General features: G+C 45.5%; 1 protein-coding gene across 3 annotated transcripts; it reads right to left on the bottom strand.

The window, feature by feature from the left end:
• Nucleotides 1-948: 948 nt before the first annotated feature.
• On the bottom strand, nt 949-19,449 carry nt5c2a (5'-nucleotidase, cytosolic IIa). 3 transcript variants are annotated; one of them, XM_034551487.1, is made up of 19 exons: nt 19,282-19,449; nt 16,747-16,868; nt 10,525-10,598; nt 9,575-9,692; nt 9,386-9,481; nt 7,980-8,071; nt 7,755-7,812; nt 7,337-7,430; nt 7,208-7,261; nt 6,966-7,049; nt 6,829-6,870; nt 6,640-6,747; nt 6,217-6,283; nt 5,556-5,726; nt 5,206-5,257; nt 4,322-4,382; nt 2,812-2,988; nt 2,513-2,733; nt 949-2,391 (listed from the first exon to the last, which is right to left on the bottom strand). In XM_034551487.1, exons 2-19 carry the CDS (start codon nt 16,845-16,847, stop codon nt 2,367-2,369), a joined length of 1,695 nt encoding a protein of 564 aa, XP_034407378.1. In that variant the 5' UTR covers nt 16,848-16,868; nt 19,282-19,449; the 3' UTR covers nt 949-2,366. The 3 variants fall into 3 exon arrangements, with proteins under 3 accessions (XP_034407378.1, XP_034407379.1, XP_034407380.1); XM_034551488.1 differs by lacking the exons at nt 9,575-9,692; nt 10,525-10,598; nt 16,747-16,868; nt 19,282-19,449 and having other exon boundaries at nt 9,418-9,481; XM_034551489.1 differs by lacking the exons at nt 7,755-7,812; nt 7,980-8,071; nt 9,386-9,481; ... (2 more) ...; nt 16,747-16,868; nt 19,282-19,449 and having other exon boundaries at nt 6,966-7,026; nt 7,337-7,398.
• Nucleotides 19,450-23,544: the final 4,095 nt, after the last annotated feature.

The raw sequence follows: 23,544 nt of genomic DNA, 5'->3' as shown, positions 1-23,544 counted from the left end.
AGAAAAGGATTCAAAGCTTCGGGGTTTCACTATGAAGGAGAACAGCGACATCTGGTGGCTACTATTATAGCAGCGACACCTCAACCTTTCAATCTCAAATCTAAAAGTCAATTAAAGATGCGCGTTCATTCACAGATTAGATGTTATGCACAACTGTTATCCATGTTTACATTGCAATAAAACTAAATGCTGGTCAATAATATGAAACGACGTGTTCATGAGATTTGATCCTCCACAGACCAGTGAGTTACATTCAGTACCTTGTTGTATATGATTATAGCCCAACAGATTTATATATAGTATAAGCATATACATTACATGTCATTTATATAGTATAAGCGTATACATTACATTACATGTCATTTATATAGTGTAAGCGTATACATTACATGTCATTTATATAGTGTAAGCGTATACATTACATGTCATTTATATAGTATAAGCGTATACATTACATGTCATTTATATAGTGTAAGCGTATACATTACATGTCATTTATATAGTATAAGCGTATACATTACATGTCATTTATATAGTGTAAGTGTATACATTACATGTCATTTATATAGTGTAAGCGTATACATTACATGTCATTTATATAATGTAAGCATATACATTACATGTCATTATAGTATAAGCGTATACATTACATGTCATTATAGTATAAGCGTATACAAGTGAGGCCAGGTGTCATGACAAGGCAGTGGAAAGTGCTCATGAACAAAGTGGCAGTGTGTTTTATTTAATGTTGTCTTTTTCACAGATTTATATTTAAAATAATATTCTCCTCTTCTGGCTGAGTACCGGTTATCAGATCAAAATGCTGCCACACTGGGCGACGCCGAGTCGTTTTACTGTCACAGGTTATTTTACAGTGTCATTAATCACACCAACGTATGCCAATACCGGAATTCTGAATATCTTTGACTGGAAAAAAACAAAAACTCGTCACATTATCGAGTCATTTATTTATTTATTACAATCATCAGTCGCAACTCAAAGGTTCTTCAAAACTAAGACTAAAAGTAAAACGTCAACACATGCATTCAAAATGAAAATAAACATTAATTTGGTTCACTTTCCACGCCTTCAACCGCTGACAGCGACCGTCTGCTGGAGCTCAACATCCCATAATGATCCGATGAACCAACACAAGGGCAGACAATCAGCTGTCAGCCGGACAGGGAGCCTCTCGTTTGAAACCGACCAGGCTCTTTAACAGCCCACATTCCTTCCAGAAATCAACACTTTGAGCAAGGCAGTAACAGAGCACATGATCATACTGCAGCACTATTATTACTACACGGATTATTGCACCCTCATCCTGAGGACAGCATCTGTGTGGAGACCTTCTCACGTCACAGTACCAGCAGGTTCAGGACTGGTGATGAGCTACCACAGCAAAATGATGAAGATCAGTACGTTCAAAGTCATTTGGACTCATCTCATAACTTTATCAAGTCATAACTTTAACACATTTTAACCGTTCACTTAAGGAGCCGTACACGACATTCAGAGCACGAAAGTAATATGAATACAAACAACTATTTGATACCTGAGCAGAGACCAAGGTCCCTCTCTCTGTGTGTGTGTGTGTCTTTTCATTTAAACCCAGAAGTTTTGCTATCAAACCTCACCTGTCATTCCTCAGATGAAAGCAATCCACCACACATGTTCAAAATATACTTATACAATAATTCTCATGCACTCTCACGGTGTCATAATAAGGCAAGGCGTCATATCAACATTACTTTTTCAAAACATGTAATGCAGGCAAGACGATATTACAGTAAGGACATTCTCCAATATGACAACACAGAGAGCGGAGTCACTGGTTTAAGAAGTAAGCGTTCCTCTCAGCTGGTATTGTGAGCCACGTCCTGTTGAGCGGTGAGTCACTTCCTGTTGAGCGGTGAGTCACTTCCTGTTGAGCGGTGAGTCACTTCCTGTTGACGTCCCCTCACCACAGCAGGCATTGCACGCTCTCTGCTTGACAGACAATACTCCTGAGGAGTGGAACCGTGTCAAAGGTTTCTTGAAGTGAAGAGCCTCCCTCAAGCGCGCTGTTATTTAGTTCAAACATTTACCACAATGATAATTAAATAACCCCAGAGAAGGATGAAAGCTGTTAGAAGACCAGAGGATCCAGGATCTCGTCCTCTCGTGTCTCGGACCAACATGTCGCCTCCACGTTGGCCCAGTGTTCATTCTAGAGAAACGAATGACACGACATACAAACAATATGGTCCCAAAGACGCCACATCTATGGCAGACGGTCTCAACGGCGATGCAGAGTTTCAGGGCGACGTGTCCCTTTAAGAAAAGGTGAAGCTAAAAGATTCTTCTAAATGTAACAGATCAACCAATCAGCAGGCGGATGTGACGACCAGTCTGTATTCAAGAAACAAAGAAAAAACATCAGCTTAAAACATAAAAAACAGGATGAACTGAATGTGACAGCAGGCCTCATCTGCAGACCCCCCCCCCCCCCCCCCCCTCTTCCTCATCCTACTCTTCCTCCTCGTCGTCGTCCTCGTCGTGGCAGTGCGTGATCTCTTGCGGCGCCTGGGGGAAGAAGTGGGGGGGCTGGATCTCGCTGACGGACCGGGTCAGCTGGAGCCGCTTGCACTCCATCTCCTTGAGGTCGACGTCGTGGCGGTTCCGCGTGGCCAGCGGCGACTCGGTGTCGATGACGCTTACGTGGGCGTGTTCCACCGTCGACTCGTGGGGCATCTGCGAAGGGAGAGTTTTGAACGTGAAGCCATGAACCGAATGAAAGCACACGAAGAGCAGAGATAACATGTAGCTCACCAGCACGTGTGCAGCTCTGAACAGGTAGCTGAAGGGGTAGTACAGCAGGTTGATGAAGGAGGCGGCGTACAGGTCAGCGTAGCGCATCACCTGGGAGGCGAACAGCGTCTGTCGGGAGCCGCTGCGGAACAGACTTCCCATCATGCCGTAGCACATGTCCATGTCATGTGTCACTTTCTGCAAAAAGGAAAAGGAGATCTCAATGCTGAGGCAGCATTTCTATGCAAGGGAAACAAATCTGTTCTTTTTAATGGGAGTGGAACCTCTTTGAGTGATGTAGAAATACATATAGAAGTCTATGCTTCATGTGTTAAAGCTGCATTCTCTCTCCTGACCACCAGGGGGCGACTCCTCTGGTTGTATAGAAGTCTATGCTTCATGTGTTAAAGCTGCATTCTCTCTCCTGACCACCAGGGGGCGACTCCTCTGGTTGTATAGAAGTCTATGCTTCATGTGTTAAAGCTGCATTCTCTCTCCTGACCACCAGGGGGCGACTCCTCTGGTTGTATAGAAGTCTATGCTTCATGTGTTAAAGCTGCATTCTCTCTCCTGACCACCAGGGTGCGACTCCTCTGGTTGTATAGAAGTCTATGCTTCATGTGTTAAAGCTGCATTCTCTCTCTTGACCACATGGGGGTGACTCGTCTGGTTGTATAGAAGCCTATGCTTCATGTGTTAAAGATGCATTCTCTCTACTGACCACCAGGGGGCGACTCCTCTGGTTGTATAGAAGTCTATGCTTCATGTGTTAAAGCTGCATTCTCTCTCTTGACCACCTGGGGGCGACTCCTCTGGTTGTATAGAAGCCTATGCTTCATGTGTTAAAGCTGCATTCTCTCTCTTGACCACCTGGGGGCGACTCCTCTGGTTGTATAGAAGTCTATGCTTCATGTGTTAAAGCTGCATTCTCTCTCCTGACCACCAGGGGGCGACTCCTCTGGTTGTATAGAAGTCTATACTTCATGTGTTAAAGCTGCATTCTCTCTCTTGACCACCTGGGGGCGACTCCTCTGGTTGTATAGAAGTCTATGCTTCATGTGTTAAAGCTACATTCTCTCTCCTGACCACCAGGGGTCGACTCCTCTGGTTGTATAGAAGTCTCAATCTCTAGTTTCAAGTCTTCATTTCATTTAGTAAGTCTTCATTTAGTAAATGATGGTCATTTAGAGTCAAACAGACCATAAAGCAGGGTATGCTTTAGGGCGGGGCTACAAGGTGATTGACAGGTCGCTACCAGAGCCATATACGACGTCTCTACGTCACTTCTCCACATTCCAAGTACGGTAACTTCTGTTACGTTGACCGTAATCCAAGATGGCGACAGCGAAATCGGAAAACTCGAGACTCCAAAACAGCCGCACATCATCACTGTGACCTCATCCAAACCCGCTCCACACACACCAACACCTTGTCACAAAGGACTGTGGATCATCTGCGACTAGCCTCCTCGTGATCTCTGGACTTCCCACCAGTGAACACTTGACTCTACTTGTTCTGGAGAAGGTTGTACCTTAATCCGTCTCTGCAGCGAGCTGATGTCGGGCCTCTCATTGCTGCTGCTGTCCAGATTCCTGAGGATGAAACACAAGTGTGCTGTGACTGGCGGGTTAATATCCAGCAGACCCAGTACTGTTCTCCCAGTACCCTGCAAACGTGGAGAAAACAGTCCACGAATACTAGATCCCTTTGACTATCATGGTTACTAGACTTCAACATGCTGATCACAGCTTCTCAACTGGCTCCGCCCTCACGCAAATGACAGACGACTGCATAAAGCATCTTCATCCTCTTCTTATTGGTAAACTATCTGTTTCATAGAACCATACGCCGATGACTCGACTGTGTATTGTAACGCGAGCGGAGAACTAGGAAAGGTTTCATCCAGAGTTACACTTGGTCTTTGATTGGATCAAACAAAACTAGTTGGTACTAGACCAATCCCATTATTTTAGCATCTAGTCATTAAGGGGCACGTAAGGCCGATGAACCTGTACGACAGATAATAATAATAATAATAATAATTGGATTGCTTCAAGCTTTTTACACTATCGAATTACCAAATTAACAGCCGGTTGTAGCCCAGAAGTGATGTTGAATAAAGTGTGTTATATGTTGTACTGGATTAGGGACCCCAGGACGTTTTAAACAAAGATCTGTTTAACTCTATTCCACATGTTAAACAGCACGATGCCCACGTCCACTCTGTAGACATGGGCGCCACACAGCTGGTCAGTCTCATTCACCGACGTAAAGACATGAAATGAGAGTAGTTGTTCATCTTTGTGAAGATTAATTAAATAATGTCTCCCAACCACTTGTGCTTTTAGTCGGTCATTGTGTCGCTAGAAAGGAAGAATACATTGAGAACAGCTGACCGAACAAAGAGGAACTCACTTGTAAAGCTCTGCAAGGAAGCATTCCAGAGACTGAAGCTCCTCAAAAATAGCTGAAAAAGACTTTGCATTAGTACATTGAGGCTTCAGTCGTTAATAACCAGACAATCCCAGAACACTTTCTATCATCGGGGTGCCGAGCAGTAAATTATCATCATTATTACACCTCGTGAAATAAAGACCTTCTGTCATGCTTGGTGATGTTCGTGTATTATTTACTAATCTCCATTGTGTTCATTGATGATGACGTAACAGTGAACTACCGCTTATGCTGTTAATGCCACTACTAGTAGTAACCGTGTCACAACCGTGTTCATAAAGCCGTGTGTGGATGTCTGGGTCTAGTCTCACAGCTCTTGTCAGTCCACACATGCAACTCCTGGGCCAGCTCAGGAATCACCAGGAACGTCCTCCAGCCCTGCCGCTTCTTGGACTTCAGGATGTCACCGAAAATGTGGTCTCCAATGTAGATGATGTCCTTTCCTTTAGCGCCCAGCAGGTCGCACACGATGTCTGAGGAACCTGGGCATACAAAAACTATGAAAACCTCTTGAAGCAATAATCAATGATGGTTTTACATCAAAGTTACAGATGTAGCTGAGATTCCACCCCACACAGGGTGTTACAGGCTGGAGGAGCCACACTTCAGGTGACAGCAGGTCTGAATCCCCATGTTGCACAATGTACATATTCATGGAATCTTTATCTAGTTAAGTTAAGACCCATGTCATTATTTTTGGCTATATAATATATACAGTATTTTTGTATTTCTCATCTCACAAGGAGGTGCAAACATACTGATGCTAACGAATCAGCATCTAAAACATGTTCCCTCTGTGTCACCTTGTACTGTAATGCATCTGTATGGAGCAGAATCTGCTGCTGTGAGATTCAGAAGCAGATATCCCCTCCAGACACATTACAAATATCTGTGAATATTTAAATTATTAAAGCTAATCAATATAAAAAAGGTAAAGAAACACAACAATGGCCGAGAAGGTTCTTTATTTACCTCCGGAGTAAACGATACCGTGCTGGAGGGATCCCGTGTACGTGCCGATCTTCAGCCGACCCGTGATCTGAAACAAACCAATCGTCTTCATCCGTCTGTGAACTTCCAGACCACGTCTGAGATCTGAGGCCAGCTAGCCAAGTTGAGTTTGGATCTCAGAGAGATCTATATATATATATATATATATATATATCCAATCATATCATCAGGCGGGTTGCACTTCAGTGTCCATTTGGAGACATGTGCTGACTCAGCTAATCGAGCTCCAATCTGGCCCCTACGCTCACATTCAAGTGAACTACGGCTCCAGACCGAGTCTCACAATATAAACAATTGGTCGGCCCAACCCTTTCTAAATGACTTATTATATTTTAGCAATGGTGTGGTATTTTGTCCATGCAGGCTTCTGTAGCACACACTCACAGTGTCGACCTGCCGCAGCACTGTTCCCTCTCCAAAGAACACAGGCTTGCGAGCGTCCACCAGGATCAGGTCAAAGTAGGACTTCCACGGCCGGTGGGGTGTACCTGGCTGCAACACACACACACACACACACATTCAAGTCTATTGAGATTCCTGACCACACAGGTGTTATTGGATCATTGGTGTTACCTTCGGGCCGTGGGGAAAGTCAAACAGGTAGGTCATTATTTTCTGGAAGAAGACAGGAGGTTGTCATTATTTCTTTTCATTAACATCAGCTGCCATCCTAACTTCTTAATAAGAACATTATGAACATTTCCTCCCACCTCGGTGTATTTGAAATCACTGTTGGTGGCCAGGAACACTTTGGCTACTTCGTTCATGCGGCTGAGGAGAAGAGGAAGCTTTGGCTTGGTGGAGGAAGAACAGAACAAACATCACCAAAAAGAAGCTGAAACACGTCGTTTCACCACGACGGAGCGATACAGGAGTTGTTGTCACCCCGACTATAAAAGCCCAGTTGGTGTATTGTTGGTGTGAGCAGACCGTGACATGCTGGTGTACTTACATCCTTTACCACATACTTCTCCAGGTTTTCCACAGTCTTTTCTTTTAAGGACCCCTGAGAACAGAAATAACAACAGTGGACGGACGGCAGCTGGAAGCAGCTTTCATGTGGAAAAGTACACGATTCTACCTTGAAATGGATCCAGTCCACGCCGTCTCTGACATCCTGGAACATGCTCTTATAGGACATGAAAAGGTCGCCATCTTTGAAGCCGGTCTCACAGCTACGGAGACAGTTAAACCGTGTTACCGTGTGGCGACGCCGAGATCTGCAGTATGAGCCAACATCTCCTGATTTTGATGCTTCAAAATAAAAGCTTGGGCCAGGATTTATAGGAAATACAATCTTTTAATCCACAATTTTAAATTGACAGGTCCCATTGAAGTGTCAAGGGTGGACACGCTTGTTCTGATCCGGCACATTCCAATCACAAAAGTGTCATTGACAAGACAAGAGGAACCACGGCCGAGGGCTCAGTGTTTCCTCCAGAACCGTGTTGGAGCACTGAGACCAGTGCAGACTGTACGTAGCCGTGAGCGTGCAGTACCTCGAGTATCGGGAGCAGTTACTGAAGAAATCTACCAGGCAAGCAAAGAGGTAGGTTTCTGAGGAAGAAATAAGACTGAATATTATATACGACATATACAGCCCTTATCATGCTCAGCTGATTCACGTCATATACATCAAATACCTTAAATGTATGACTACATGTATTCTACATTTCTAATACTGAGACCACTAAAGGCTGAAGAGTGCTGATGCGTTTCCTTACCAGGCAGGTTGAAGAGTGTGTTGAGGATGTAGAAGCGCTCCGTGTCTCCACGCTGAATGAACTTGTTGGGGTACATCTCTCTGATGTCAGGTCTACGCAGAGTGAGCAGACACAAACAGACAGCAGGGGAACACGTGATGTCAAAGGTCAAACCAGGAGAGATGACTTATTCAAGTGACCATTAGCTCTGCAGTGGTCAGAAATGTCTTATTCCTACTCCACAGAGCCAACAGTGGTTAAAGGTTCAGATGAAACGTCGTTCTCTGCCCAGGTAGACGTTTCTCCTCCATAGCTTCACATAGCAAATAGAGACCGGCCTTTCAGGTGGACCACCACGGGATCTTATTTTTAAAAGAATATGCACGGTAGTCAAAATGACTTTTTGATTCCGTCTGAACTGTGGCATCGGTCAATTCAGTATCTTTCACACGTTGTCTTCAAAAGCTACGATGCCGGTGTGTTTGACACCAGCATGGACACCAACAACGGGTTGTGCTCTTTCTTTTGCTTCCCGGCTGATCAAAAGATTTGCTGTTCCACGCACAACGTTATATTTGTGGGTGGAACATAGCTACGTTAGCCGGGATGTTGACGCACACTGTGCAGGACAAGAGACGGAGTTTCACACTAGACAAAATGCACCAAAATGATCCTTTGAATTGACAAACGTGTGAAATTCAAGGCACTATTCAAACGGCATCAGGAATCTATTCATCTTTGTGCGTTGTGCACATATTCCTAAATAAGGTCCCGTTGGGGGCCACCAGAAGGGGGAAGGACGTATACTGCAGTAATGCTCGAACATTGAATGTTCCACCATTAAAAACTTATTCAGGAAGTTTAACGTCATCAAATGCTCTTGAGTACACTGTGTGTAACCTAGATGTTGTACTGGCTGCCAATGCTAGACACATCCACTCATATGTAGGCCGAAGGGTACAGCACTCTGGTGAGGCCACAGCCAACACCTCCAGACCTTCCCTGTAGTCTATTCATGGGATCTTGTTGCCATGCTAGAGGCTAGGAATGTCAATGTCAGGCGGGCTACCACTTTGGTCCTGACTGGAGTGCCTCAACAACTATTGGATGGATTGCCATGGAACCTTGTAGAGACATTCACGGAGCCCAGAGGATGAATCCCACCGACTTGTCTTCTAACGCCACCAATAGATGGAACATTTCCATTTACTTGGTTAAAGATCTAGCGGACTGATTGGCTGCAGGAATCCATGGCGCCCAAATGATTTCATCATCACGACTTTGGGGATCCTCTGAATTTTTCATTTAGAGCTAACAAGCTTAGCATGACTGTAGACTTCTAGTTTTGTTTGGCATTCATTTTTATGAAATACTGGTGTATGTGAGTAATTGTCTGTTGACAGCTGAGTGAGAGTGGTGGACCTCACCCCCTCACAAAGTTGAATCCGTGCACACACACCAGGATGTTCCCGTATCCATCCACCTTGAGCAGGTTGCCATACATCGTGTCGAACACCAGACCTCTGAGAAGAAGGGAGACAGGCGAGTGTCAGAGAGCACACCTGAGTGAGGATTTGTGGCATCGTTAAAGCAAAAGCAGGGCCATGTGAACCAGCCTGGTGGGGAAGGAGGGGTCGTAGACAAAGTTGAGCAGCTCTTGTGGATAACCGATGGACACCAGCCGCTCCACCGTCAAGTCGAAGCCCATCGACTCGTACTCAGGAGACTTATACACTGGACAGGCAGAGAGGGAGACTTGTGAAGGACAGTTTATATGCACCACGCAGCAATGTGCTCCATGTTAAACATGTTCATCAAAATCGGATCAGCAACCCCCTCCCCCCAAAAAAATATTTCATTGAAGGAAGCGTAAATGTGCAAAAGGAAAATACATTGATCTGCGTTGTGTGTGTTGGCATGAAAAGTGACTGAACACACACGTACTGTATCTGCCTGTGTGACAGTCCAAAAACAATTATATATATATATATATATATATATATATATATATATATATATACACAGATGTAATCGTTTCCAAAATTCCTGAACTAAGACTGTATGAAAACCAGATTTTTCATCCTGACTCGTTGAACGGACAGAGAGGAGACGTGGATTACAGTCACAGACTGCGCCTTTAAATATACATATTTAGCCTCTTGTCTTATTATAATGTAATTAATAAAGGCTAATAATCGAGGATTTTTACGACCCTGTCCGTCAAAATGACAGACGGCGAGGATGTTTAACCATCGGTTGTAACGGCAGACTCTTTAAAGCCAGGCAAGGCGTTACATTCAGAAATGACTTTCTTAGCTCATGAATGCCGCTGACTCGTGTATCAGATGCATCACAGATGCCCACGAGCAACACAAATAAAATCATAAGGCTCGAACCCTCGCTCCAACTAACGGATTCTTATGGAGAGTTCAAATAACTGACGATCCGAGGAGGACAGCGGTACCAACACTCACCAGCACCGCTCTGCGTCTGACATATACGGCTCAGCACAGACAGACACAGTGCAACATTAATATTAATAAACACAAACCCAGGGCGCACGTACCTGCCAGGGTGTAATCCATATCAAATCCAAAACACTTGATCTTCTCCATGGCCAAGCTTCGGTTGACAAACACTCTGGAAGGGGAGAACAATGTCAATCAAGGCACGGCAGTGAATGAAATGACTTCTACTTCACAGTGAAGAGTGGACCAATCAACCGTTTAGAGCTACAGGGGAGAACAACTGGAGCAGCAATGACTGAGCAACACTTTGAGGTCAGGTTTTGATGCATGGCAGACATAGTGAACTTAAAACACCACAACAACAACAACAACAACAACTGACATGGGGACCAGTGCATCTGAAGCCTTCTGCTTCCCCTTCACATGGGACTTTGGTGGCAGGTTGCTTTTGAAACACTTTTCCTAAAAGGCTAAGTTGTCCAATAAAAACATAAGATGAAAAAATCTGGATGTCCCATATCTGAACATTGACTCATCACCTGCTACACAGGAAACCATCCCATCCTCCCTGAGGAGGACATTGTATGGGAAGCCCCACATTCATTGTGATTTTAGACCAGCGCCACAATCTCTCCCCAAAATGCTAAAAATCAACAAAATGATGATCTAAAAATGGAAATACACACTCAGCTGCCACTGTACTAGTAGGTAGCGCAAACTAACGATGTTCAGTTTGTGTTGATCCAACACTTTGTTGCTGCTGTCAAACTTTGGTATTATTCCCCTCATGATGCCGCTGTGTTCGTTCAAATGGCTTTACCGAACCACGTCCATCAGCGGAGTGGAGATCCTAATAACCCTATTAATATTGATATTTTTCTAAATACTTGCTAATAACCAAGCCTGGTCCTGCCAGATCCCAACACTAGCTGGTAGCGAGCTTTCGGCACATCGGTGGTTCCCGAGGTAATGAAGCGTCATTCCTTTTGACACCTGGTGAAATCTGGTTGGACCTCTGCTACCCCATCTGGTAGTAAAACAGTGAACATGGGCTCTTTGTACCGACTGGCCGAGCCCCAAATGTTTTTACTTTTGGATTAACTAATGAAATTAAAAAGTAACTTTTTAAAAAAAGCTTTAAAAAAGGATTGGGCGAGTAAAGAATGACAAAGCTGGAGAGGCTACGCAAAGTAATCTGACCTCCACTCTAGAAAGCGGAAGTAAGATTACAAAATGTTTCACACATTCAGGCGGATGAACCTGCAGACATGCTACATTAATCTCAGACTGAGTCACATGCACAGAGCAGCTCACAAAATGAACACAGCCCTGTACACGTCGCTCTTCCATCTCTGATCATCTGTAATCGGCGGCTCTACTCAGACTGCACACATGAGGATTAAAAGGAAAGATGCAGGAGCGACAGAAGGAGCTCACACTGAGACATCACAATGACCAGCAGCCCGTGGATGAAGGATCAAGTCACAGAAGGGTCATTTAGTCAGTGGTTTGTTCTGAACAACAGAAAGGTGGCATACCTCATTGCAGGATGGTTTTGAGCCAGATCCCTTGGAAAGCGTTGCAATAGAGAATACATGTCGTATTACCACTGATCTCATGGTGCACTGTGTCTGTCATTATTATTCTACAAGGCCGTTCACGTGTTGGGTCTAAAACGCGTGGGGAAACCCAGCAACTTATCCAAGTTGCTAACTGTCGAGCCTGTGGTTACTAAGCAACCAAAATCCCCTATAGGCTGAATGTCTACCCCTATAGGTTGAATGTCTACCCTGTGGGCTGAATGTCTACCCCGTGGGCTGAATGTCTACCCTGTGGGCTGAATGTCTACCCCGTGGGCTGAATGTCTACCCTGTGGGCTGAATGTCTACCCTAGAGGCTGAATGTCTACCCCGTGGGCTAAATGTCTACCCTATAGGCTGAATGTCTACCCTAGAGGCTGAATGTCTACCCCGTGGGCTAAATGTCTACCCTAGAGGCTGAATGTCTACCCCGTGGGCTAAATGTCTACCCTATAGGCTGAATGTCTACCCCGTGGGCTGAATGTCTACCCTGTGGGCTGAATGTCTACCCCGTGGGCTGAATGTCTACCCTGTGGGCTGAATGTCTACCCTAGAGGCTGAATGTCTACCCCGTGGGCTAAATGTCTACCCTATAGGCTGAATGTCTACCCTAGAGGCTGAATGTCTACCCCGTGGGCTAAATGTCTACCCTATAGGCTGAATGTCTACCCTAGAGGCTGAATGTCTACCCCGTGGGCTAAATGTCTACCCTAGAGGCTGAATGTCTACCCCGTGGGCTAAATGTCTACCCTATAGGCTGAATGTATACCCTGTGGGCTGAATGTCTACCCCTATAGGCTGAATGTCTACCCTATAGGCTGAATGTCTACCCCTATAGGTTGAATGTCTACCCCGTGGGCTGAATGTCTACCCCGTGGGCTGAATGTCTACCCCTATAGGCTGAATGTCTACCCTGTGGGCTGAATGTCTACCCCGTGGGCTGAATGTCTACCCCTATAGGCTGAATGTCTACCCCTATAGGTTGAATGTCTACCCCGTGGGCTGAATGTCTACCCCGTGGGCTGAATGTCTACCCCTATAGGCTGAATGTCTACCCCGTGGGCTGAATGTCTACCCCGTGGGCTAAATGTCTACCCTAGAGGCTGAATGTCTACCCCGTGGGCTAAATGTCTACCCTATAGGCTGAATGTATACCCTGTGGGCTGAATGTCTACCCCTATAGGCTGAATGTCTACCCTATAGGCTGAATGTCTACCCCTATAGGTTGAATGTCTACCCCGTGGGCTGAATGTCTACCCCGTGGGCTGAATGTCTACCCCTATAGGCTGAATGTCTACCCTATAGGCTGAATGTCTACCCCTATAGGTTGAATGTCTACCCTGTGGGCTGAATGTCTACCCCGTGGGCTGAATGTCTACCCTGTGGGCTGAATGTCTACCCCGTGGGCTGAATGTCTACCCTGTGGGCTGAATGTCTACCCTAGAGGCTGAATGTCTACCCCGTGGGCTAAATGTCTACCCTATAGGCTGAATGTCTACCCTAGAGGCTGAATGTCTACCCCGTGGGCTAAATGTCTACCCTATAGGCTGAATGTCTACCCTAGAGGCTGAATGTCTACCCCGTGGGCTAAATGTCTACCCTAGAGGCTGAATGTCTACCCCGTGGGCTAAATGTCTACCCTAGAGGCTGAATGTCTACCCCGTGGGCTAAATGTCTACCCTATAGGCTGAATGTATACCCTGTGGGCTGAATGTCTACCCCTATAGGCTGAATGTCTACCCTATAGGCTGAATGTCTACCCCTATAGGTTGAATGTCTACCCCGTGGGCTGAATGTCTACCCCGTGGGCTGAATGTCTACCCCTATAGGCTGAATGTCTACCCTGTGGGCTGAATGTCTACCCCGTGGGCTGAATGTCTACCCCTATAGGCTGAATGTCTACCCCTATAGGTTGAATGTCTACCCCTATAGGTTGAATGTCTACCCCTATAGGTTGAATGTCTACCCCGTGGGCTGAATGTCTACCCCGTGGGCTAAATGTCTACCCTAGAGGCTGAATGTCTACCCCGTGGGCTAAATGTCTACCCTAGAGGCTGAATGTCTACCCCGTGGGCTAAATGTCTACCCTATAGGCTGAATGTATACCCTATAGGCTAAATGTCTACCCTATAGGCTAAATGTATACCCTGTGGGCTGAATGTCTACCCCTATAGGCTGAATGTCTACCCTATAGGCTGAATGTATACCCTGTGGGCTGAATGTCTACCCCGTGGGCTAAATGTCTACCCTATAGGCTGAATGTCTACCCCTATAGGCTGAATGTCTACCCCTATAGGCTGAATGTCTACCCCTATAGGTTGAATGTCTACCCCGTGGGCTGAATGTCTACCCCTATAGGCTGAATGTCTACCCCTATAGGCTGAATGTCTACCCCTATAGGCTGAATGTCTACCCCGTGGGCTGAATGTCTACCCCGTGGGCTGAATGTCTACCCCGTGGGCTGAATGTCTACCCCTATAGGCTGAATGTCTACCCTATAAGCTGAATGTCTAACCCTATAGGCTGAATGTCTACCCTATAAGCTGAATGTCTAACCCTATAGGCTGAATGTCTACCCCGTGGGCTGAATGTCTACCCCGTGGGATGAATGTCTACCCCGTGGGATGAATGTCTACCCCGTGGGCTGAATGTCTACCCTGTGGGCTGAATGTCTACCCCTATAGGCTGAATGTCTACCCTATAAGCTGAATGTCTACCCCTATAGGCTGAATGTCTACCCCTATAGGCTGAATATCTACCCATATAGGCTGAATGTCTACCCCTATAGGCTGAATGTCTACCCCTGTGGGCTGAATGTCTACCCTGTGGGCTGAATGTCTACCCCGTGGGCTGAATGTCTACCCCTATGGGCTGAATGTCTACCCCGTGGGCTGAATGTCTACCCTGTGGGCTGAATGTCTACCCCGTGGGCTGAATGTCTACCCCGTGGGCTGAATGTCTACCCCTATAGGCTGAATGTCTACCCCTATAGGCTGAATGTCTACCCCGTGGGCTGAATGTCTACCCCGTGGGCTGAATGTCTACCCCGTGGGCTGAATGTCTACCCCTATAGGCTGAATGTCTACCCCTATAGGCTGAATGTCTACCCCGTGGGCTGAATGTCTACCCCGTGGGCTGAATGTCTACCCCGTGGGCTGAATGTCTACCCCGTGGGCTGAATGGCTACCCCTATAGGCTGAATGTCTACCCCTATAGGCTGAATGTCTACCCTGTGGGCTGAATGTCTACCCCGTGGGCTGAATGTCTACCCCGTGGGCTGAATGTCTACCCTATATGCTGAATGTCTACCCTGTGGGCTGAATGTCTACCCCTATAGGCTGAATGTCTACCCTATATGCTGAATGTCTACCTCGTAGGCTGAATGTCTACCCTATAGGCTGAATGTCTACCCTATAGGCTGAATGTCTACCCCGTAGGCTGAATGTCTACCCCTATATGCTGAATGTCTACCCCTATATGCTGAATGTCTACCCCTATAGGCTGAATGTCTACCCTATAGGCTGAATGTCTACCCCGTAGGCTGAATGTCTACCCCGTAGGCTGAATGTCTACCCCGTAGGCTGAATGTCTACCCCGTAGGCTGAATGTCTACCCCGTAGGCTGAATGTCTACCCCTATAGGCTGAATGTCTACCCCGTAGGCTGAATGTCTACCCCTATATGCTGAATGTCTACCCCTATAGGCTGAATGTCTACCCCTATATGCTGAATGTCTACCCCGTAGGCTGAATGTCTACCCTATAAGCTGAATGTCTACCCTATAAGCTGAATGTCTACCCCGTAGGCTGAATGTCTATCCCGTAGGCTGAATGTCTATCCCGTAGGCTGAATGTCTATCCCGTAGGCTGAATGTCTATCCCGTAGGCTGAATGTCTATCCCGTAGGCTGAATGTCTACCCTATAAGCTGAATGTCTACCCTATATGCTGAATGTCTACCCTATAAGCTGAATGTCTACCCCGTAGGCTGAATGTCTACCCTGTGGGCTGAATGTCTACCCTATAAGCTGAATGTCTATCCCGTAGGCTGAATGTCTACCCTGTGGGCTAAATGTCTACCCTATAAGCTGAATGTCTATCCCGTAGGCTGAATGTCTACCCTGTGGGCTGAATGTCTACCCTATAAGCTGAATGTCTATCCCGTAGGCTGAATGTCTACCCTGTGGGCTGAATGTCTACCCTATAAGCTGAATGTCTATCCCGTAGGCTGAATGTCTACCCTGTGGGCTGGATGTCTATCCCGTAGGCTGAATGTCTACCCTATAAGCTGAATGTCTATCCCGTAGGCTGAATGTCTACCCTGTGGGCTGAATGTCTACCCTATAAGCTGAATGTCTATCCCGTAGGCTGAATGTCTACCCTGTGGGCTGGATCGATTGGTTTACTGTCGCTTTGAAGCTTTGAGTTTGGCATTTTTGCTGTTGCAAACTAATGAGGCTCAGCCATAATCCTGCTCTCTCTTTGAAACAACATTACTAATTTCTCCATGAACAAAGCCTTCTGCTACTATAAGCGAGCCCTTGTGCTCCAAGGTTTCTGAATGGGGTTTTATCATCAATATGAGTGATTTTTAATGCTCTGCAAACGCTACTAAATACTGAACAAAACACATACACACACACACCAAAGCCAAAAGCCACAACCCATTTGTCCAGAACGTGCCTGGTCCTGGTTTAAGACTTCAGTAGGACCCTTTTCGCTGTGTTCCAAACTAACACGCACCTGTGGTGCGCTTGACGTCGATACTTCTTCATGGCCACGCCGTCCATGTTGGCTGGTATGTCGGCATACTTCTGCAGACGGTCACTCCAGGAAGTCGTCATCTTGGACCGTGAGAAGTGTTTCTGTTAAACCCAGAACACACGCAGTCGTTCAGCTGACACCCAGTATGGATTCATTCTGCCCGGTCTGCTCGTGATAGACTGACCTAAACTAACTGGGAGGATTAACGTAGCGATGCTAAGACGGGGGTTCATCAGATCACCTTCAACTCAATAACGTTACATAGTTTAAATTAACGCTAACTAAAGTTAACAACATTGAAAACCCTACATTTTGAAATACGGTTGCCTAATAGATGGGATTATCTTCCATCAAAACCGAATGCAGAACCAAGATTTTGATTGCACTAGATATTATTATTATTGTTATTATTATCCATTATTATTATTATTATTATTATTAGTTTAGCACCATTGAATCCTCATCAATTTATTGGAATTTTAACTAAAAAATGTCCGGAACATGAAATAATTAATAATAAATCTGTAACTTTTTGGAATATACTAATCAAAGCCGACGCTGGAGGACGCAACCGGTGTTCTGGTACCGTGACGTCATCAGCTCAACCAACGCCAGATTTGTAAACCTAGTTTGTCATAACGTTGTGAACAAGAGCGAAGACATCGAGGCTCAGTGTATGAACCCGGCTCGGCTCAGGAGTTAAACTCAGCTCAGTACATAAACTCAGCTCAGTTCATAAACTCTCCTCAATAGTTAAACTCAGCTCAGTTCATAAGCTCTCCTCAATAGTTAAACTCAGCTCAGTTCATAAGCTCTCCTCAATAGTTAAACTCAGCTCAGGTCATAAGCTCTCCTCAATAGTTAAACTCAGCTCAGTTCATAAACTCTCCTCAATAGTTAAACTCAGCTCAGTTCATAAACTCTCCTCAATAGTTAAACTCAGCTCAGTTCATAAGCTCTCCTCAATAGTTAAACTCAGCTCAGTTCATAAACTCAGCTCAGTTCATAAACTCTCCTCAATAGTTAAACTCAGCTCAGGTCATAAGCTCTCCTCAATAGTTAAACTCAGCTCAGGTCATAACCTCTCCTCAATAGTTAAACTGAGCTCAGTTCATAAACTCTCCTCAATAGTTAAACTCAGCTCAGTTCATAAACTCTCCTCAATAGTTAAACTCAGCTCAGTTCATAAACTCTCCTCAATAGTTAAACTCAGCTCAGTTCATAAACTCAGCTCAGTTCATAAACTCTCCTCAATAGTTAAACTCAGCTCAGGTCATAAGCTCTCCTCAATAGTTAAACTCAGCTCAGTTCATAAGCTCTCCTCAATAGTTAAACTCAGCTCAGTTCATAAGCTCTCCTCAATAGTTAAACTCAGCTCAGTTCATAAACTCTCCTCAATAGTTAAACTCAGCTCAGTTCATAAGCTCTCCTCAATAGTTAAACTCAGCTCAGGTCATAAGCTCTCCTCAATAGTTAAACTCAGCTCAGTTCATAAACTCTCCTCAATAGTTAAACTCAGCTCAGGTCATAAGCTCTCCTCAATAGTTAAACTGAGCTCAGGTCATAAACTCTCCTCAATAGTTAAACTCAGCTCAGTTCATAAACTCTCCTCAATAGTTAAACTCAGCTCAGGTCATAAGCTCTCCTCAATAGTTAAACTGAGCTCAGGTCATAAGCTCTCCTCAATAGTTAAACTCAGCTCAGTTCATAAACTCTCCTCAATAGTTAAACTCAGCTCAGTTCATAAACTCTCCTCAATAGTTAAACTCAGCTCAGGTCATAAGCTCTCCTCAATAGTTAAACTGAGCTCAGGTCATAAGCTCTCCTCAATAGTTAAACTCAGCTCAGTTCATAAACTCTCCTCAATAGTTAAACTCAGCTCAGTTCATAAACTCTCCTCAATAGTTAAACTCAGCTCAGGTCATAAGCTCTCCTCAATAGTTAAACTGAGCTCAGGTCATAAGCTCTCCTCAATAGTTAAACTCAGCTCAGTTCATAAACTCTCCTCAATAGTTAAACTCAGCTCAGGTCATAAGCTCTCCTCAATAGTTAAACTCAGCTCAGTTCATAAACTCTCCTCAATAGTTAAACTGAGCTCAGGTCATAAGCTCTCCTCAATAGTTAAACTGAGCTCAGGTCATAAGCTCTCCTCAATAGTTAAACTCAGCTCAGGTCATAAGCTCTCCTCAATAGTTAAACTGAGCTCAGGTCATAAGCTCTCCTCAATAGTTAAACTCAGCTCAGTTCATAAGCTCTCCTCAATAGTTAAACTCAGCTCAGTTCATAAGCTCTCCTCGGGAGTTAAACTTAGCTCTGGTCCCGTAAAGGCAGTGTAACGTGAGCCTCTGTTGTGTTCTCCATCTTCTCCTCAGACAGCTGGCACCGTTAGCTCCGGTTAGCTTAGCAGCTAATCTGTTATTCCTTCATGAAGGAGAGGCGCGTCACGCGGCTGGAGCCCGTCCTCCACGTGGAGACACCCGGCACTAAAGGGCCCGACGACCCATCGCGACTCACGTTATGGTGAACTGCTTCTGCTTCTTCTCGTGTTCATCTTCTTCATCTTCTTCACCTGCTTCTTCGTCTGCTTCTTCTTCTTCTTCTGCTTCTTCTTCTGCTTCTTCTTCACGGGCTGAATTGGCCGCCGGCTGCAGCATTGTCGCCACCAACTGTAGAGCTTCAGAATGATCACCACGTTTTGAGGGAACCTTGTTTTCAGGTCCATGAAGACGCCCCAGTTCGTTCCCTGGTACCATAACTGTCTTACGTTTATATATATATATATATATATATATATATATATATATATATATATATATATATATATATATATATATATATATATATATATATATACATAACTTTTAAATGTATGCCTTGCTCATGGGACAGAAAAAAAAAAAAGAAAAACCTTGTCTGAATTATTTAGTTATATCTGAAATAACAACATAAAAACGTGTGAATCCTTTGGGTTCTGACTGACCCACAACACAAATGTTCATGCTAGAATTGCGTCTCACCTATGAGGGATGTACACACACCTTGTACACACACCTTGTACACGCACCTTGTACACGCACCTTGTACACGCAGCTTGTACACGCACCTTGTACACACACCTTGTACACGCACCTTGTACACACACCTTGTACACACACCTTGTACACAAACCTTGTACACGCACCTTGTACACGCACACACACCTTGTACACAAACCTTGTACACACACCTTGTACACACACCTTGTACACGCACCTTGTACACGCACCTTGTACACAAACCTTGTACACGCACCTTGTACACGCACCTTGTACACGCAGCTTGTACACGCACCTTGTACACGCACCTTGTACACGCACCTTGTACACGCACCTTGTACACGCACCTTGTACACGCACCTTGTACACGCACCTTGTACACACACCTTGTACACGCACCTTGTACACGCACCTTGTACACACACCTTGTACACGCACCTTGTACACACACCTTGTACACACACCTTGTACACGCACCTTGTACACGCACCTTGTACACGCAGCTTGTACACGCACCTTGTACACAAACCTTGTACACGCACCTTGTACACACACCTTGTACACGCACACACACCTTGTACACAAACCTTGTACACACACCTTGTACACGCACCTTGTACACACACCTTGTACACACACCTTGTACACGCACCTTGTACACGCACCTTGTACACACACCTTGTACACGCACCTTGTACACACACCTTGTACACGCACCTTGTACACGCACCTTGTACACACACCTTGTACACGCACCTTGTACACACACCTTGTACACACACCTTGTACACGCACCTTGTACACGCACCTTGTACACACACCTTGTACACGCACCTTGTACACACACCTTGTACACACACCTTGTACACGCACCTTGTACACACACCTTGTACACACACCTTGTACACGCACCTTGTACACACACCTTGTACACACACCTTGTACACGCACCTTGTACACACACCTTGTACACACACCTTGTACACGCACCTTGTACACACACCTTGTACACACACCTTGTACACGCACCTTGTACACACACCTTGTACACGCACCTTGTACACACACCTTGTACACACACCTTGTACACGCACCTTGTACACGCACCTTGTACACACACCTTGTACACGCACCTTGTACACACACCTTGTACACGCAGCTTGTACACGCACCTTGTACACGCAGCTTGTACACGCACCTTGTACACAAACCTTGTACACGCACCTTGTACACGCACCTTGTACACGCAGCTTGTACACACACCTTGTACACACACCTTGTACACACACCTTGTACACACACCTTGTACACACACCTTGTACACGCACCTTGTACACGCACACACACCTTGTACACAAACCTTGTACACACACCTTGTACACACACCTTGTAAAGATGCTTTACCCTGGTGTCGTCATAAAAGATGACCCGCCTTCGTTAAACCTCTCAAATGAAGCACCTTGAATGTATTTCAAACCCCAAATCTATTTTGCACGAAGAAACAATATGAATGTCAATATGTGATTTTTTTATCTTCACTGTTGAGAGAGAAAAAGCAGAAAGTAAGATAATAAAATACAGAAATGTGAGGACCTCGTTCTGCCGATACATTATAAACACTAGTCATCTAGGACATGCTCATAACACATTATAACACAATTGATAAGGACTGATGAGGTCATAATACTAATTGCTGTTCACTGACACAGACTTTATTGCAAGGCCATGGCTAGAATACATTAAAAACATACTTTAAACTTTTATGATAATACTGCATGTAGGACAGTGTGTGTGTCACATGTAGGACAGTGTGTGTGTGTGTGTGTCACATGTAGGACAGTGTGTGTGTCACATGTAGGACAGTGTGTGTGTGTGTGTGTGTGTGTGTCACATGTAGGACAGTGTGTGTGTGTGTGTCACGTGTAGGACAGTGTGTGTGTGTGTCACATGTAGGACAGTGTGTGTGTGTGTGTGTGTGTGTGTGTGTCACATGTAGGACAGTGTGTGTGTGTGTGTCACATGTAGGACAGTGTGTGTGTGTGTGTGTGTGTGTCACATGTAGGACAGTGTGTGTGTGTGTGTGTGTGTCACATGTAGGACAGTGTGTGAGTGTGTGTCACATGTAGGACAGTGTGTGTGTGTGTGTCACATGTAGGACAGTGTGTGTATGTGTCACATGTAGGACAGTGTGTGAGTGTGTGTCACGTGTAGGACAGTGTGTGTGTGTGTGTCACATGTAGGACAGTGTGTGTGTGTGTGTGTGTGTGTCACATGTAGGACAGTGTGTGAGTGTGTGTCACATGTAGGACAGTGTGTGTATGTGTGTCACATGTAGGACAGTGTGTGTATGTGTCACATGTAGGACAGTGTGTGAGTGTGTGTCACGTGTAGGACAGTGTGTGTGTGTGTGTGTCACATTTAGGACAGTGTGTGTGTGTGTGTGTGTGTGTGTGTGTGTGTCACATGTAGGACAGTGTGTGTGTGTGTGTCACATGTAGGACAGTGTGTGTGTGTGTGTGTCACATGTACGACAGTGTGTGTGTGTGTGTCACATGTAGGACAGTGTGTGTGTGTGTCACATGTAGGACAGTGTGTGTGTGTGTGTGTCACATGTACGACAGTGTGTGTGTATGTGTCACATGTAGGACAGTGTGTGAGTGTGTGTCACGTGTAGGACAGTGTGTGTGTGTGTGTGTCACATGTAGGACAGTGTGTGTGTGTGTGTGTGTGTGTGTCACATGTAGGACAGTGTGTGTGTGTGTGTCACATGTAGGACAGTGTGTGTGTGTGTGTGTCACATGTACGACAGTGTGTGTGTGTGTGTCACATGTAGGACAGTGTGTGTGTGTGTCACATGTAGGACAGTGTGTGTGTGTGTGTGTCACATGTAGGACAGTGTGTGTGTGTGTGTGTGTCACATGTAGGACAGTGTGTGTGTGTGTGTGTGTCACATGTACGACAGTGTGTGTGTGTGTGTGTGTGTCACATGTAGGACAGTGTGTGTGTGTGTGTCACATGTAGGACAGTGTGTGTGTGTGTGTGTCACATGTAGGACAGTGTGTGTGTGTGTGTCACATGTACGACAGTGTGTGTGTGTGTGTGTGTGTGTGTGTGTGTGTCACATGTAGGACAGTGTGTGTGTGTGTGTGTGTGTCACATGTAGGACAGTGTGTGTGTCACATGTAGGACAGTGTGTGTGTGTGTGTGTGTGTGTGTGTGTCACATGTAGGACAGTGTGTGTGTGTGTGTGTCACGTGTAGGACAGTGTGTGTGTGTCACATGTAGGACAGTGTGTGTGTGTGTGTGTCACATGTAGGACAGTGTGTGTGTGTGTGTGTGTCACATGTACGACAGTGTGTGTGTGTGTGTCACATGTAGGACAGTGTGTGTGTGTGTCACATGTAGGACAGTGTGTGTGTGTGTGTGTCACATGTAGGACAGTGTGTGTGTGTGTGTCACATGTAGGACAGTGTGTGTGTGTGTGTGTGTCACATGTACGACAGTGTGTGTGTGTGTGTGTGTGTGTCACATGTAGGACAGTGTGTGTGTGTGTGTGTGTGTCACATGTTCGACAGTGTGTGTGTGTGTGTCACATGTAGGACAGTGTGTGTGTGCGTGTGTCACATGTAGGACAGTGTGTGTGTGTGTGTGTGTCACATGTAGGACAGTGTGTGTGTGTGTGTGTCACATGTAGGACAGTGTGTGTGTGTGTGTGTGTCACATGTAGGACAGTGTGATGAAA

Source organism: Cyclopterus lumpus, chromosome 15 (assembly GCF_009769545.1).
Source record: "Cyclopterus lumpus isolate fCycLum1 chromosome 15, fCycLum1.pri, whole genome shotgun sequence".
NCBI classification, from domain to species: domain Eukaryota; kingdom Metazoa; phylum Chordata; class Actinopteri; order Perciformes; family Cyclopteridae; genus Cyclopterus; species Cyclopterus lumpus.
The sequence above is the reverse complement of the archived record's forward strand: the minus strand, read 5'-3'. Positions and strand labels throughout refer to the sequence as shown.

Excerpts from the sequence above, each read along its gene's own strand:
- nt5c2a (XM_034551487.1), bottom strand. The coding sequence starts at position 16,847 with ATGACGACTTCCTGGAGTGACCGTCTGCAGAAGTATGCCGACATACCA. Across the intron at positions 7,431-7,754 it reads AACTGCTCCCGATACTCGAG|CTGTGAGACCGGCTTCAAAG; the intron begins GTACTGCACGCT and ends CTGTCTCCGTAG. Across the intron at positions 7,262-7,336 it reads TGGACTGGATCCATTTCAAG|GGGTCCTTAAAAGAAAAGAC; the intron begins GTAGAATCGTGT and ends TTCTGTTCTCAG.